At 38.9% G+C, this 13,775-nt stretch overlaps 1 protein-coding gene across 2 annotated transcripts in view; it reads left to right on the forward strand.

Annotated features, from left to right (window-relative positions):
• Positions 1-13,775, forward strand: part of SEC22A (SEC22 homolog A, vesicle trafficking protein) — a 75,226-nt gene that overhangs the window by 40,368 nt on the left and 21,083 nt on the right. For both annotated transcript variants that reach the window (XM_023214831.2, XM_023214842.2), the window contains exon 6: positions 6,528-6,643. In XM_023214831.2, the coding sequence (XP_023070599.2) occupies positions 6,528-6,643 (116 nt within the window). The remainder of the gene's footprint in view (positions 1-6,527; positions 6,644-13,775) is intronic.

The raw sequence follows: 13,775 nt of genomic DNA on the forward strand, positions 1-13,775 counted from the left end.
AGTCTGATGGGCTTCCCTTTGTGGGTAACCCGACCTTTCTCTCTGGCTGCCCTTAAGATTTTTTCCTTCATTTCAACTTTGGTGAATCTGGCAATTATGTGTCTTGGAGTTGCTCTTCTGGAGGAGTATCTTTGTGGTGTTCTCTGTATTTCCTGAATTTGAATGTTGGCCTGCCCTACTAGGTTGGGGAAGTTCTCCTGGATGATATCCTGAAGAGTGTTTTCCAACTTGTTTCCATTTTCCCCCTCACTTTCAGGCACCCCAATCAGACGTAGATTTGGTCTTTTTACATAATCCCATACTTCTTGCAGGCTTTGTTCATTTCTTTTTCTTCTTTTTTCTTTTGGTTTCTCTTCTCACTTCATTTCATTCATGTGATCCTCAGTCGCTGATACTCTTTCTTCCAGTTGATAAAGTCGGTTACTGAAGCTTGTGGATTTGTCACGTATTTCTCGTGTCATGGTTTTCATCTCTGTCATTTCATTTATGACCTTCTCTGCATTAATTATTCTAGCTATCAATTCTTCCCCTCTTTTTTCAAGATTTTTAGTTTCTTTGCGCTGGGTACGTAATTCCTCCTTTAGCTCTGAGAAGCTTGATGGACTGAAGCCTTCTTCTCTCATCTCGTCAAAGTCATTCTCTGACTAGCTTTGATCCGTTGCTGGCGATGAGCTGCGCTCCTTTGCAGGGGGAGATGCGCTCTTATTTTTTGAATTTCCAGCTTTCCTGCACTGCTTCTTCCCCATCTTTGTGGTTTTATCTGCCTCTCGTCTTTGATGATGGTGACGTACTGATGGCATTTTGGTATAGGTGTTCTTCCTGTTTGGTAGTTTTCCTTCTAATAGTCAGGACCCTTAGCTGTAGGTCTGTTGGAGATTACTTGAGGTCCACTCCAGACCCTGTTTGCCTGGGTATCAGCAGCAGAGGTTGCAGAAGATAGAATATTGCTGAACAGCGAGTGTACCTGTCTGATTCTTACTTTGGAAGCTTCCTCTCAGGGGTGTACTCCACCCTGTGAGGTGTGGGGTGTCAGACTGCCCCTAGTGGGGGATGTCTCCCAGTTAGGCTACTCGGGTCAGGGACCCACTTGAGCAGGCAATCTGTCCGTTCTCAGATCTCAACCTCCGTGTTGGGAGATCCACTGCTCTCTTCAAAGCTGTCAGACAGAGTCGTTTGGGTCTGCACAGGCCTCCGCTGCTTCCCCTGTTGTTTTTTAGCTGTGCCCTGTCCCCAGAGGCGGAGTCTACAGAGACAGGCAGGCTTCCTTGAGCTGCTGTGAGCTCCACCCAGTTCAAGCTTCCCAGGGCTTTGTTTACCTACTTAAGCCTCAGCAATGGCAGGCGCCCCTCCCCCAGGCTCGCTGCTGCCCTGTGGTTAGATCGCAGACTGCTATGCTAGCAATGAGGGAGGCTCCGTGGCCGTGGGACCCTCCCGGCCAGGTGTGGGTACAATCTCCTGGTGTGCCTGTTTGCTTAAAGCGCAGTATTGGGGTGGGAATTACCCGATTTTCCAGGTGTTGTGTGTCTCAGTTCGCCTGGCTAGGAAAAGGGATTCCCTTCCCCCTTGCACTTCCCAGGTGAGGCAATGCCTCACCCTGCTTCAGCTCTCGCTGATCGGGCTGCAGCAGCTGACCAGCACTGATTGTCCGGCACTCCCCAGTGAGATGACCCCAGTACCTCTGTTGAAAATGCAGAAATCACCGGTCTTCTGTGTCACTGGCGCCGGGAGTTGGAGAGTGGAGCTGTTCCTATTCGGCCATCTTGCTCCGCCCTCCAACAAGCAATTTATAAGCATTTTGATTACTCCACATCTTCACCAATATTTAGTGGTGTTAGTCTTTTTACTTTTATGTTGTGCTTTAAAAAAGAAAACTTCATAAAACCCTAAATTTAGGGTTTAAACTGATGGAAACACTTCTGTCAGTTTCTCTGACACTTGTATATTTTTAATCTCTTTTATCATTTTCTAGATAATTTGTCAGTTGCCTGAAAATGCTGCTCTGTTTTGGCTAGTGCCCACAAGCCAAACAGATTTACTAATCTCTCTTTCTTACACACACACACACACAGACCCCTCATAATCCAACAGGTATTTATCATTTTTTTCTCTAAAGTATTATGCTAAATTTTGTGGAAGCATTTTTTAGAAATATAGTAATCACATTAACTGTACTCAGAATGGGAAAGGGAAATACAATCCAATAAGTAAAACACATAGTAGAATGTGATACATGCTCCAGAAGAGGTAAGAAGGAAGACATTTTCAGATTTTTGTAGAGACAGGGCCTCGCTATGTTGCCCAGGCTGGTCTTCAACTCCTAGCCTCAAGTGATCCTCTGGCCTTGGCCTCCCAAAGTGCTGGTATTACAGGCATGAGACACTGCATCTGGCCTTTCTCTACATTTCATTACTTTCAGATCTTCATTACTTCCTAATGTAGAATTGTAGATAGACCTAAGTGCTAATTGTGAAGATGGTCCTTCTGGCTGTCTGACTTATAAAAACGTATTTAATCTTACTTTACAGATGGGAAAGTTTAGGCACAGAAAAATTAGTCATTCCAGTTCAGTCACAGAGAAGTTAGTCATTTCTGTCTCATCAATGAAGTATGCAGTTCTGAAGGGTAAATGGGACAATGTGTGCTTAGTGAGAAGGTACTCAGAAAAATATTATTTCTCCCTCCCTTACTTTTGATCTCTTTACAACCCATTAATAGATTAATTTGCTTTAAGTATAACCTTCATCATATGAGACTGTTGTTCTTCAGTGGCTCCCTATTGTCTAATTTTCCATAATTGTTAGCCTAGAATTGTATACTATCTATGAATTTGTGTCCACCTCCCTTTCTGACTTTATTTCTCCCCACTTTTCACAAACATCGCTTTGAGCCAAACCAAACCAAACCACTAGCAATGCCCAATAGCAGAATGGCTGAGAACATGAATTCCAGAAGTATCTAAATCCAGTTCATGTACTTTGTGCCCTTGAGCAAATTATTTAATGTCCCTAAACCTTTCCTATTCTGGGGGAGGGGAGCAGGATAATTATAGTGCCTACTGCATTGGGTTGTTGGAAGGATAAAGTGAGACCAAGTATATAAAGCACTTCGTGCCTGGTGTGTTGAGAGCAGTCACTGTTGGTAGTAGTAATAGTAGTTGATGCTTTTGTTATTTGTTTCTCCCATTTCCATCTCCATCACATTCACGTTCTTTTCTCTGCATGGAATGCATTTCTTCTTTGTACCTGACTACATTTTATCTATCTACAAAGATCTTTCCTGGTTCTAGTCACCACCCTCCCCTTACTTTATCTTTCAACTTCATCATTCCTTGCCTCTTTTAGCTTAGAATGCTTATTACTTTCATATACTTATCTGTTTATCTCTTTTATAAAAGACTAGAAGTGCCTTGAGGGCGGAACATGTAATTCAATTTTTGTATCTTCTAAAGCATAGCATCTTACACAGAACCAGGCCAGAAAGTATTTACTGAATAAATATATTAATTTACTGAAACCAATAGCCCTTTGTTTCCAAGGGATTTATTCTTACTTCTTTAGGAACTTTTGCAGAGTCTCCATAAACCATTGGTACATTTTCGGAAACATTTAATTTTGTTATCAACATGCCATCCTTGGGTTCAAGAAGACTAAAGAAAAGGCATTGTAGCAGAAGGCAATAATAACAAAAGCAAAACAAAACAAAAACTGACCAGGTGACACTGCTTTGGATTCAGCAAAATTATTGTTTTTCTACACTGGCTCTCATTTGTTATTGTTACAAATACTGTACACCAAATATTATAGTACCTAGAATAGTGCCAAATTAAGCATTTTAGGATAATAGTGGATCTAAAATCTGTTTTACTGAAGTAAAAAAAATAGCATAAATAGCTAATACATTAAAATGTGGTTGATATCTAGTTCAGTTTGTTAAAATGAGAAATTATTCTTAAGGAGTGTCACCTTCTTATATTGTGGGCAGATGAAGTATTCTCTTGATAATTTCTCAAGGTACAAGCCACAGAACCTGGGAAGTGGGTGGGGGTGGAAGTGGGGGAATCACTAGAATTTCTTCCCCACAGTGATTTGGCACAGCGCCAGCCTGTCCTTCATCAAAGGTGTACTGTGTTCTTGTTAAAGGAGGCTTATGATTTTTAAAGGCTTTTATGCCTTTAAATATTTTTGGTCATTTTGAAATAATTTATAAGTGGTATACTATCATTATAAAGAGTGTTCTAAGGCTAAGAGGCAAATGTTAGAAATTTAAGAAATATTTAATTTACATATATGTATTTTTTATTTCTTAAATAGGTATTCATCAATACACTAAAATGGTAGTATTTTTCCATTGAATAATGGCTACACCTTACTTGACTGAAAAAGCTAAGGTTTTTTAGTTATAATACAGAATATTATTTGAGGTTTTTCGTAAGGTAAACTTGTTTTATATACATTGGAGTATGATTTATATAACCTATTCAGTTGCCAGGTGGTTTTATTCTTGAGACGTATATTAAGAATTTCCTTTTTTAGTACAGGCCAGTTTTCCCTTACTCACTACTGAAAAGGGGTAGGGAGGGAGGCTGCAAAACATAATTAATGTGTAGACCAATTAGATAGATTTTTAAATTGTGAAATTTTTTTTTTTCTTTACTGATATAACACTTGGAAGCAATGTTGAATAGAGACATTTAATTTTCTATTGTCATAGTAAAATCTCAAGGAAATTGAGAGCAGGCAGCTTGGGCACCAAAGAAGTTTAAGAAAATGTTACATAAGCACTTTCTGCTGAACTTGGGGAATAAATACTTTTTTGTGATATGTGGATTCTTGTGTTTTTGTAACTGTTTAGGGAAGATGTTCTGCTGTAATGGCTGAATATAAGTTGCAGAGATTTAAGCCCGCCCTTATATTAATGTTCCACCTCATTAACTTAATTGTTAGGGCGTTTACACTTCAGTGATTTAAATAAAATACTCTAAATGTGATTCTGTTGTCTTCTCTTTCCCTCTGTCTCCCATTTGAGGTCTAGATGATTACGTATTTAGTTTTGTGTTTTCATGTAGACCCTGTTGTTAATTCTATTAAGCGTAAGATGATGATGAAGGGAAGCTATTGTATAACTCTTACGCTGCTGAAGCCCTGGAAGATAACGGAATGTATTTATGAAAATAAAATGGTCACTTCTTCAGCTGGTGTTTTATCATTTTTACCTTCCAGTGTTATTCAGAGGACCAGGAACTTCATAGCTATAAGACTCTATTCTGTTTTGGAGTTCAGATTGCTGATTATATATGAGCTTTCACACATATCCAGTGATACAGCCCTAGAACCCAGATAAGGGAAAGTTTTGTTTAAAAGTAAGCTATGTTTGTACTTAAAAATGTTTCCTAAGCATTTTCAGCAAAAGTAGGATTATTCAGTGAATTTCCAAGCAAAGTCACCTTTACAAATACTTGCACCTACTTGTAAATAGTAGACATATTTATGCAGTAAAGTTTTTTCTAAATGATTTGCTGCCAGTTGTGAGCATTCCTTAGCACTGTCTATCCCAAATGCAAGTTACATGTCTTTGTTAAAAATGTAGAGAAAGGCCAGATGCAGTGTCTCATGCCTGTAATACCAGCACTTTGGGAGGCCAAGGCCAGAGGATCACTTGAGGCTGGGAGTTGAAGACCAGCCTGGGCAACATAGCGAGGCCCTGTCTCTACAAAAATAGACACGTGCACACGTATGTTTATTGCGGCACCATTCACAATAGCAAAGACTTGGAATCAACCCAAATGTCCATCAGTGACAGACTGGATTAAGAAAATGTGGCACATATACACCATGGAATACTATGCAGCCATAAAAAAAGGATGAGTTTGTGTCCTTTGTAGGGACATGGATGCAGCTGGAAACCATCATTCTCAGCAAACTATCACAAGAACAGAAAACCAAATACCGCATGTTCTCACTCATAGGTGGGAATTGAACAATGAGATCACTTGGACACAGGAAGGGGAACATCACACACCGGGTCCTATTGTGGGGAGGGGGGAGGGATAGCATTAGGAGATATACCTAATGTAAATGACAAGTTAATGGGTGTAGCACACCAACATGGCACATGTATACATATGTAACAAACCTGCACGTTGTGCACATGTAACCTAGAACTTAAAGTATAATAATAAAAAAGAAAGAATTAGCCAGGCACGGAGGCACATGCCTGTAATCGTAGAGAGTCAGGAATCTGAGCCACGAGGGTCGCTTGAGTCCTGGAGTTTGAGGCTTGTAAGGGGCTGTGATCGTGACCCTGTCTCAAAAAAAAAAAAAGAAAAGTTAACTTTTCAGGGAAATGAAGCTTTTATGTTGTCAAGCATTTTTCATTTTATAACAGTATTTAATTGTGAATATATATTGTTAAATAATTCTATGAAGTATCTGTTTGACCCATTTAAGTTGAGCAGTGAATTTGTTTTACCTAAGTTCATCTTTGTGAGGTATTGGTGTTCATTTCTAACTATTTATTTTATTTTCCAGCTCACCAGCGACTGGAACCAGCAACTCTGTCAGGGATTGTAGGATTTATCCTTAGTCTTTTATGTGGAGCTCTGAATTTAATTCGAGGCTTTCATGCTATAGAAAGTCTCCTGCAGGTACTGTGCTATTTTTGCAATTTCAGGTGACTGTGCCTGTTTATTCTACTTGTTACATAATTGATTTGAATTGGATTGGGTATTAGTATAATTTACAGTGCAAGCTCAAAATCTGTGGGTTTTTTTTATAGCTGCTTTAGCCTCCTTTCTTCTAAAAGCACTGGTTGGCTTCTTTGATTCCATCGTCACATGTTTATTGATCATCTGCTCTTTAGCAGGCACTATAGGCACTCTGGGGACCCCAAGATGTGTGTGACATAGGCCTTGCAGTCTCATAACTGAAAGTTGAACTGGGGAGGCAAGGAAGTAATTGCCAAATACACAGAGTTGGAAAGGGGGAGAGGTCAGTATAATCAGGATTAGAGAAGGAAGGTTTTGTGGAGGAGAGTTGAGCGGGCCCTGGAAGATCTGAGTAGACAGACAGCAGTGGAAGAATGAAGAGGGCACACGTGGGCTGTGTTTGTTCCTCTTCTGCATATTCCCTACTTAGTTCATCTGCTCCTTTTTCTTTTTTTGTTAGTGGCTTCTTAAAACTTGAGCTTCCTGGAAAACCACAAATTTATTCAGATATTTCTAGCTATTTCATTTTCAAGTGGAGTTCTTTTCAGAAACTATAGCTATCAGAATATACTGATTTTTTTCTCTTACACTTTTTGTAAACTTTTTGAAATTTTCTTCAAGTTTAGCACATTTGAGACTGCACAGCTTTCCTTTCCTGTATTTCTATTCACTTCCTCTGAAGGACTCTTGACACTCCCACATTATAAATCAGTCCTCTTTCATTGGTCAGCATTAAGTACAGAATACCATTTGTAAAAATCCACTCAGCATACTTTATATTCTGTTTTTAAATTGCTGTTACTTTGGGGAACCCTCAGAGGGTATCTTTCTGCATCTGTTTAGCCATGTAAAGCCAACAGCAGATGACATCACAGGTTTCAGCAGCAGAGCTTGTTCCTAAAGGATATGTTATGACTTCCTAATTCTTCTTCCAAACACCCTTTACCCGCAGGTTAAAGCTCCTCTCCCCTTTTAGGCACAGGACACCCGGCTGCCTTCCCTTGGCCTATTTCCTATCCACATGCCAGATCAGATTTATTCCAGCAGAAGGAGTTCAGTTTTCAGCTGTTTAGATTACCTAACAAAAAGAAGAAACAAAGGCAATTTGGAGATTGCTGATAGAAAAAGCTTATAAATAAGATACTCTTTTTTTTTCTTTCTTTTTTTTTTTTTTTTGTACTCAACATAGTAGAAATAACAGTAGTATAGGGTGTGAAGAGTTGTTGGCGAAGCAGGCTTGGGCTTGGGTAGAGAAAATATTGACCACCGCAGAGCCTCACTATCTTTGACTTATAAAACAGTATACAAGTTATGGAACCTGGGGCTTAGACTACATTACCTTTAAGTTAAAATTCAGACAAGGCTATTGTATTTCACAAAACCAGTTTAAGGGAACAATAATTTATTTCAGCCACTCAGATATTATATCCCTCCTCTTGGGCTGATTTCTTTTTTTCTCCTCTGATTTAAAACTTAAAAACTGAGGAAAGTAGTATAAATTACAGCTTTTATGCTTTTGAGATACTGCAACGGGCTAAAGCCTACCTTGTTTCTTTATTGTTCCTTGTCTTCCCTCTGATCACTAATGTCTCTGGCTCATTGCAATTGATAGAGTTTTAGGTTTCGGAAGAACAATAATCTGATTAATTACCACTTAAGTGTAACTGACTGACAGCTCTGAGATTTCTCAGCCTATTATACATTTTAAAAAGACGACTTTACAGACCATGAATATAGATAGAAAATCCTCAACAAAATACTATCAAATTGTATCCAACAATGTGCAAAAATAACACCACAACCGAGTAGAATTTATCCCAGGTATGCAGGGCTAGTCACTCTTAGAAGCCAATTAATCCATCACATCAACAGGCTAAAGAAGAAAAATCACCTGATCATATCAGTAGGTACAGAAAAAGCATTTGACAAAATCCAAACCCCATACATCGTAAAATCTTGGAGCAAACTAGGAATAGAGGGAAAACATCCTCAATTTGGTAAACAGCATCTATTGAAAGAACCTAACAGCTAACATCATCTTTAATGGTGACAAACTGATGCTTCCCCCTAAGACTAGGAACAGGGCAAGGATGTCCCTACTTACCACTCTGTCCAACGTCATACTGGAAGTTCTAGTTGATGCAATAAGATGAGAATAGGAAATAAAAGATATACAGATTCGGAAGGGAAAAATAAAGCTGTCTTTGTTCACAGATGACATGACTATGTAGAATATTGTTGATTCTTTTTCTGTGTAGAATATGCCCTAAATCAACAACAATAACCAAAGCCTGGAATTAAGTAATTATAGCAAGACTGCAGGATATGAAGTTAATAGACAAAACTCAATTGCTTTCCTGTATACCTACAAAGAATTAAAATTTGAAATTAAAAATACAATACCATGTATAGTGACACCAAACAAAAAGAGACACTTCAGAATAAATCTAACAATGTATGTACAAGATCTTTATGAGAAAAATGATAAAACTCTGATCAAATAAATCAAAGAAGATCTAAATAAATGGAGAGATATTCCATATTTATAAACAGGGAGACTCAATATTGTTTAGGTGTCATTTCTTCCCAACTTGGCCTGTGGATTCAGTACAATCCCAATCAAAATTTCAACAAGTTATTTTATGGATATTAATAGTGATTCTAAAGTTCATGTGGAAAAGCAAGCACCTGGTGTATAGGGAAAAACAGACTGTTTGCTTCTGTACTCTCACGATTCTCAGTACTTCCAGAACTTCATTTTTGACACGAGATGTGTGGGAGGTTTTCTCACATCAACAAATTCCCCAGTACCAGCTAGGTGTCCCTTAATTCACATCACTTTTAATACCGTCTGCCTGGAGTTAACCCAGACATCACAGGTAAAGAGTTCAGTCCCACGAGAATGCTCCCACCTCAGATGCTAGTTGGAAGTTCAGGTTATCACCAATTGGAAGTTCCCACAACCCCCTCCTTGGATTCAGTAATCTACTAGAGTGGTTCACAGAACTCAGGGAAATATGTTTACTGGTTTATTATAAAGGAAATTACAAAGAATAAAGGTGAATAGCCGTGAAGAGGTACATAGGGGAAGGTCTGAAAGAGTCCTGAGCACAGGAACTTCTATCCTCATGGAGTTGGGGCTTGTCACCTTCCTGGCACATGGCACCCACCCAGAAGTTCTGTGAACCCCATCTTTTAGGGATTTTTATGGAGGGTTCTTCATGTAGGCATGATTGATTATTAATTCAATCTCTAGTTTCTCTCCCCTCCCCAGAGGGTGGGGGTAGGACTTAAAGTTATTAGCTTCTAATCATGGCTTGGTCTTTGTGGCAACCAGGCCCATCAAGGATCCCACCAAGAATTACCTGATTAGAATAAAAGATGTTCTTATTACCTGGGAAATTCCAAGGGATTTAGGAGTTCTGTGTGAGATGCTGTTTATATATATATATATATATGAATGAATGAATGAATGAATGAATGAGATGAAGTCTCGTCCTGTTGCCCAGGCTGGAGGGCAATGGCACGATCTCGGCTCACTGCAGCCTCTGCCTCCCAGGTTCAAGCGATTCTCCTGCCTCAGCCTCCTGAGTAACTGGGATTACAGATGTGCAGCACCATGCCTGGCTGATTTTGTATTTTTAGTAGAGATGGGGTTTCACCATGTTGGTCAGGCTGGTCTTGAACTCCTGACCTCCAGTGATCCACCCGCCTTGACCTCCCAAAGTGCTGGGATTACAGGTGTGAGCCACCTTGTCCAGCCTCACATGCTCTTATCACCAAGAAATTACAAAGGACCCTGTGTCAACACCAGGGTCAATGACCAACTATAGGAAACAAAACAAAAAAGATCAGATATGGAAATGAGCCTCCTAGCATCTTTATTTACAAGGGTTTTAGGAGCTCTTTGTCAGAAATCAGGGGCAGAGGAGAGAAGAAAAATATGTGGAACTCTCTGCTTAATTTTCTGTAGACCTAAAACTGCTCTTAAAAAGTCTATTTTAAAAATCCGTCTTTAAAACATAGACTTTCTCCATAATAAGAAGTTGGAGGGGCCGGGCGCAGTGGCTCACACCTATAATCCCAGCACTTTGGGAGGCTGAGGCAGGTGGATCACGAGGTCAAGAGATTGAGACCATCCTGGCCAACATGGTGAAACCCCATCTCTACTGAAAATACAAAAATTAGCTGGGTCTGGTGGCGCACGCCTATAGTCCCAGCTATTTGGGAGGCTGAGGCAGGAGAATTGCTTGAACGTGGAAGGCGAAGTTGCAGTGAGCTGAGATCACACCACTGCACTCAGCCTGATGACAAAGTGAGACTCTGTCTCAATTAAAAAGAAAAAAAAGAAGAAGAAATTGGAGGAAAACTGGAAAGGGAGGAATGTTCTCCCTCTGAGCTTTGATATTCTTTAGTTAGGTGTTGCTCCACTTGGCAGTTACAGTAGAACCTGTTTTGCCCAGCCCATTCTTAGGAAGCAGTGGATTGGGCCTTCTCTTCCTGTGGAGGGACTGAGCCTTCCCCTGCACACCGGCCAGGTGAGGATATTAGAGTCCCCGTTATAATGGAGCCTGAAATCAGGAATTCATGTTTCAAGGTTACATGTACAAATTTATGCCCTCTCAGAACAATGGCCATTTTGAGAAAGCCAGTGAGAGACAGCCATACCAGGTCCTCTGGCCTAGCACCCACCAGTCCCTGCCAGCTCAGCCCAAGTCTCCTCACCTAGGATAGCTTGGTGGAACAACAATATATTTTAATTTGCATAAAGAAACTCTAGAAAGATAAGAGACTAATGAACATGTTGGGAACTGGACAGATGGAAAATTGGTGGGAATGAGACTTTTGCTGGTATATATTTATATGTATCTTTTATATATTATTTTTAATTTTTGAATCATGAATATTTCACTCACATTTTAAATAATATTTATTAGCACCTGTTTAGTAAGCAGAAAAAAAAGACAACTTTTGTTAACTTAATTAGTAGATTTTTAAGCAACAAACATTTCAAGCAAAGTAGAGGTAAATATGTTTGTGGGGGAGCCTGAACATTTTGCAGGGCATTGCAACTTCTTCCTGCCCCGTGTTAGATTTCAGTTTCCCTAGAAACTTAAAGAGATTTTTGTTGTTGTTGTTGTTGTTGTTTATTTAAAACAGTTCGTCACAACTATGGTGGTGGAGTGTGAAAGAAGCATGGGGTATAAATTATGAATGGGGAAAAGGTTAGAGTGGTCTTTATTAGTAGGTCAGTTATAATTTGGGAACTCTGTGTATAGGCTTGTATGTTTCTGATGGTGGATACAGAATCCTTTCTTTTGTGTTAGACTAAATTACTCTTAACATTTCTTACTTACCTGATTCAGGGAACTGTGAATTGGTTCATATGGGATTCTTAGCTATCTGGAAAATGAGGGCATTGGTACCTGCCTCTGTGTTCCCTTAGCATTTAAAGTCTGTTCAGCCATAACCCACCTGAAGTATTCCACATACGCTCATTTAGTAGTTGAGGTTCCTGAGAGTGATTCTCAGAGGAGCAAGGAAACAACAGAATACAAAGTTGGGGATAATGTAGTCCACAAGGAGTTTGTCACTCATAGGTAGTTTTAAAAGATTTTCCAGCAAATTCTGATCCTCTCACCTAAATGAAAATCAGTACCTTTGCAAATCCACTTGACCAAAAGTAGAAACTCCCATTGTTCCAGTTATTGAAGACTTTATATCTGCATTGAGTACGATGTTGTGGTAAGTGATGGGTGTTTGGAAATATTTTTCCTTTCCTTTTCCCGCTGTGAAGATAAATGAAGGAGCACTATATTAGTGTTAGAATTATCTGCCCTGTAAAGATTCTGTGTCCTAAAAGATGGAATGGATGATAAGTGAACAAAAGGAGAAAATGAAATGTCAGAATGTAAATGGATACAATGATAAACTTAAGAGCTTTAAACCGGCTAGGTTCAGGAGTGCAAACTAGAGTAATTTTCCAAGTACATCCTTAGCCCAACTTAACCTGAAAGAAAATACATACAAAATTGGGAACCAGAGGTCTCTTACTTTTAATTTTCCCTTATTGAAGTCTGTTTTATCATTGTTCACAACTTATATTGGATAAAAGATCCTTTTTATCTTCACTAAAGCCATTAGTCTTAAGACATACTCTTAGCCTTCTTTCTGGTTGATCATTACATTTTCATTAGGAATAATCTCAAATATCACTCTAGATAATTTTTGGTTAGTAAAGGTAGAACTTTCTGAGGTGGTCTGCTCTGAAGACTTGAGTGTAAATCCCAGGACACAGGACTTAAAGTTTTATCTATTTTGAAGTTACCTACAGTGGTGTTATTCATATCACAGTGGTGATAGGGGAGGGGGAAGGGCAGTACCCGAGATTGAGTGGGCTTACTGCTTCTCTGATACTTGATTTAAGAGCAAAGAACTTATTTGGGAATTATAATTTTAGATCTGACTGAAAATATGTCATGTATTTCCTGAGTGTGAGTAATATATAGACATTAAAGCTTACTTTTTTAAAGCCATGAATTCTAAACACTCTTTTTGAATGCTAGAAATGGCTGCTACATTTATCTCTAGTATCTTGAGGCTCATTTAAATTTGAGGACCCACATGAATCAACATTCTTATATATTATTAATGGTGTTTGAAGATTCAGCACAAGTTTGTTTCTTCCAGATTATTAACTGCCTCATAGGGTGATAGCAAGGGATTTATTCAAATATGTAGCACTGAAGTTCTTCTTAGTATCTAAGTTTAGACTGGGGAGGCTTAGGATGGGTATAGTTTTTTTAAGTTCATAAGTTTATTTTGGTGTCCACAGTAATATATAAATTAGAGTATTTTCACTTCCTAACTTTGCTGAGTTTAGAGATGGTAATAAGTTTCTTGTGAATTGATACCTTATGAAGGCATAAACTTTTATCATATTGGCTTATATTACATGTATTTCTTTAAGGATCAACCTTGAAATGATTACATTAATTAGGCTAATACCAACCTGAAAGTAATTTGCATATGGCACATTAGAAAACAAATGGAATCTTCTGATATCTCAGTA

Source organism: Piliocolobus tephrosceles, chromosome 2, assembly GCF_002776525.5.
Source record: "Piliocolobus tephrosceles isolate RC106 chromosome 2, ASM277652v3, whole genome shotgun sequence".
NCBI classification, from domain to species: domain Eukaryota; kingdom Metazoa; phylum Chordata; class Mammalia; order Primates; family Cercopithecidae; genus Piliocolobus; species Piliocolobus tephrosceles.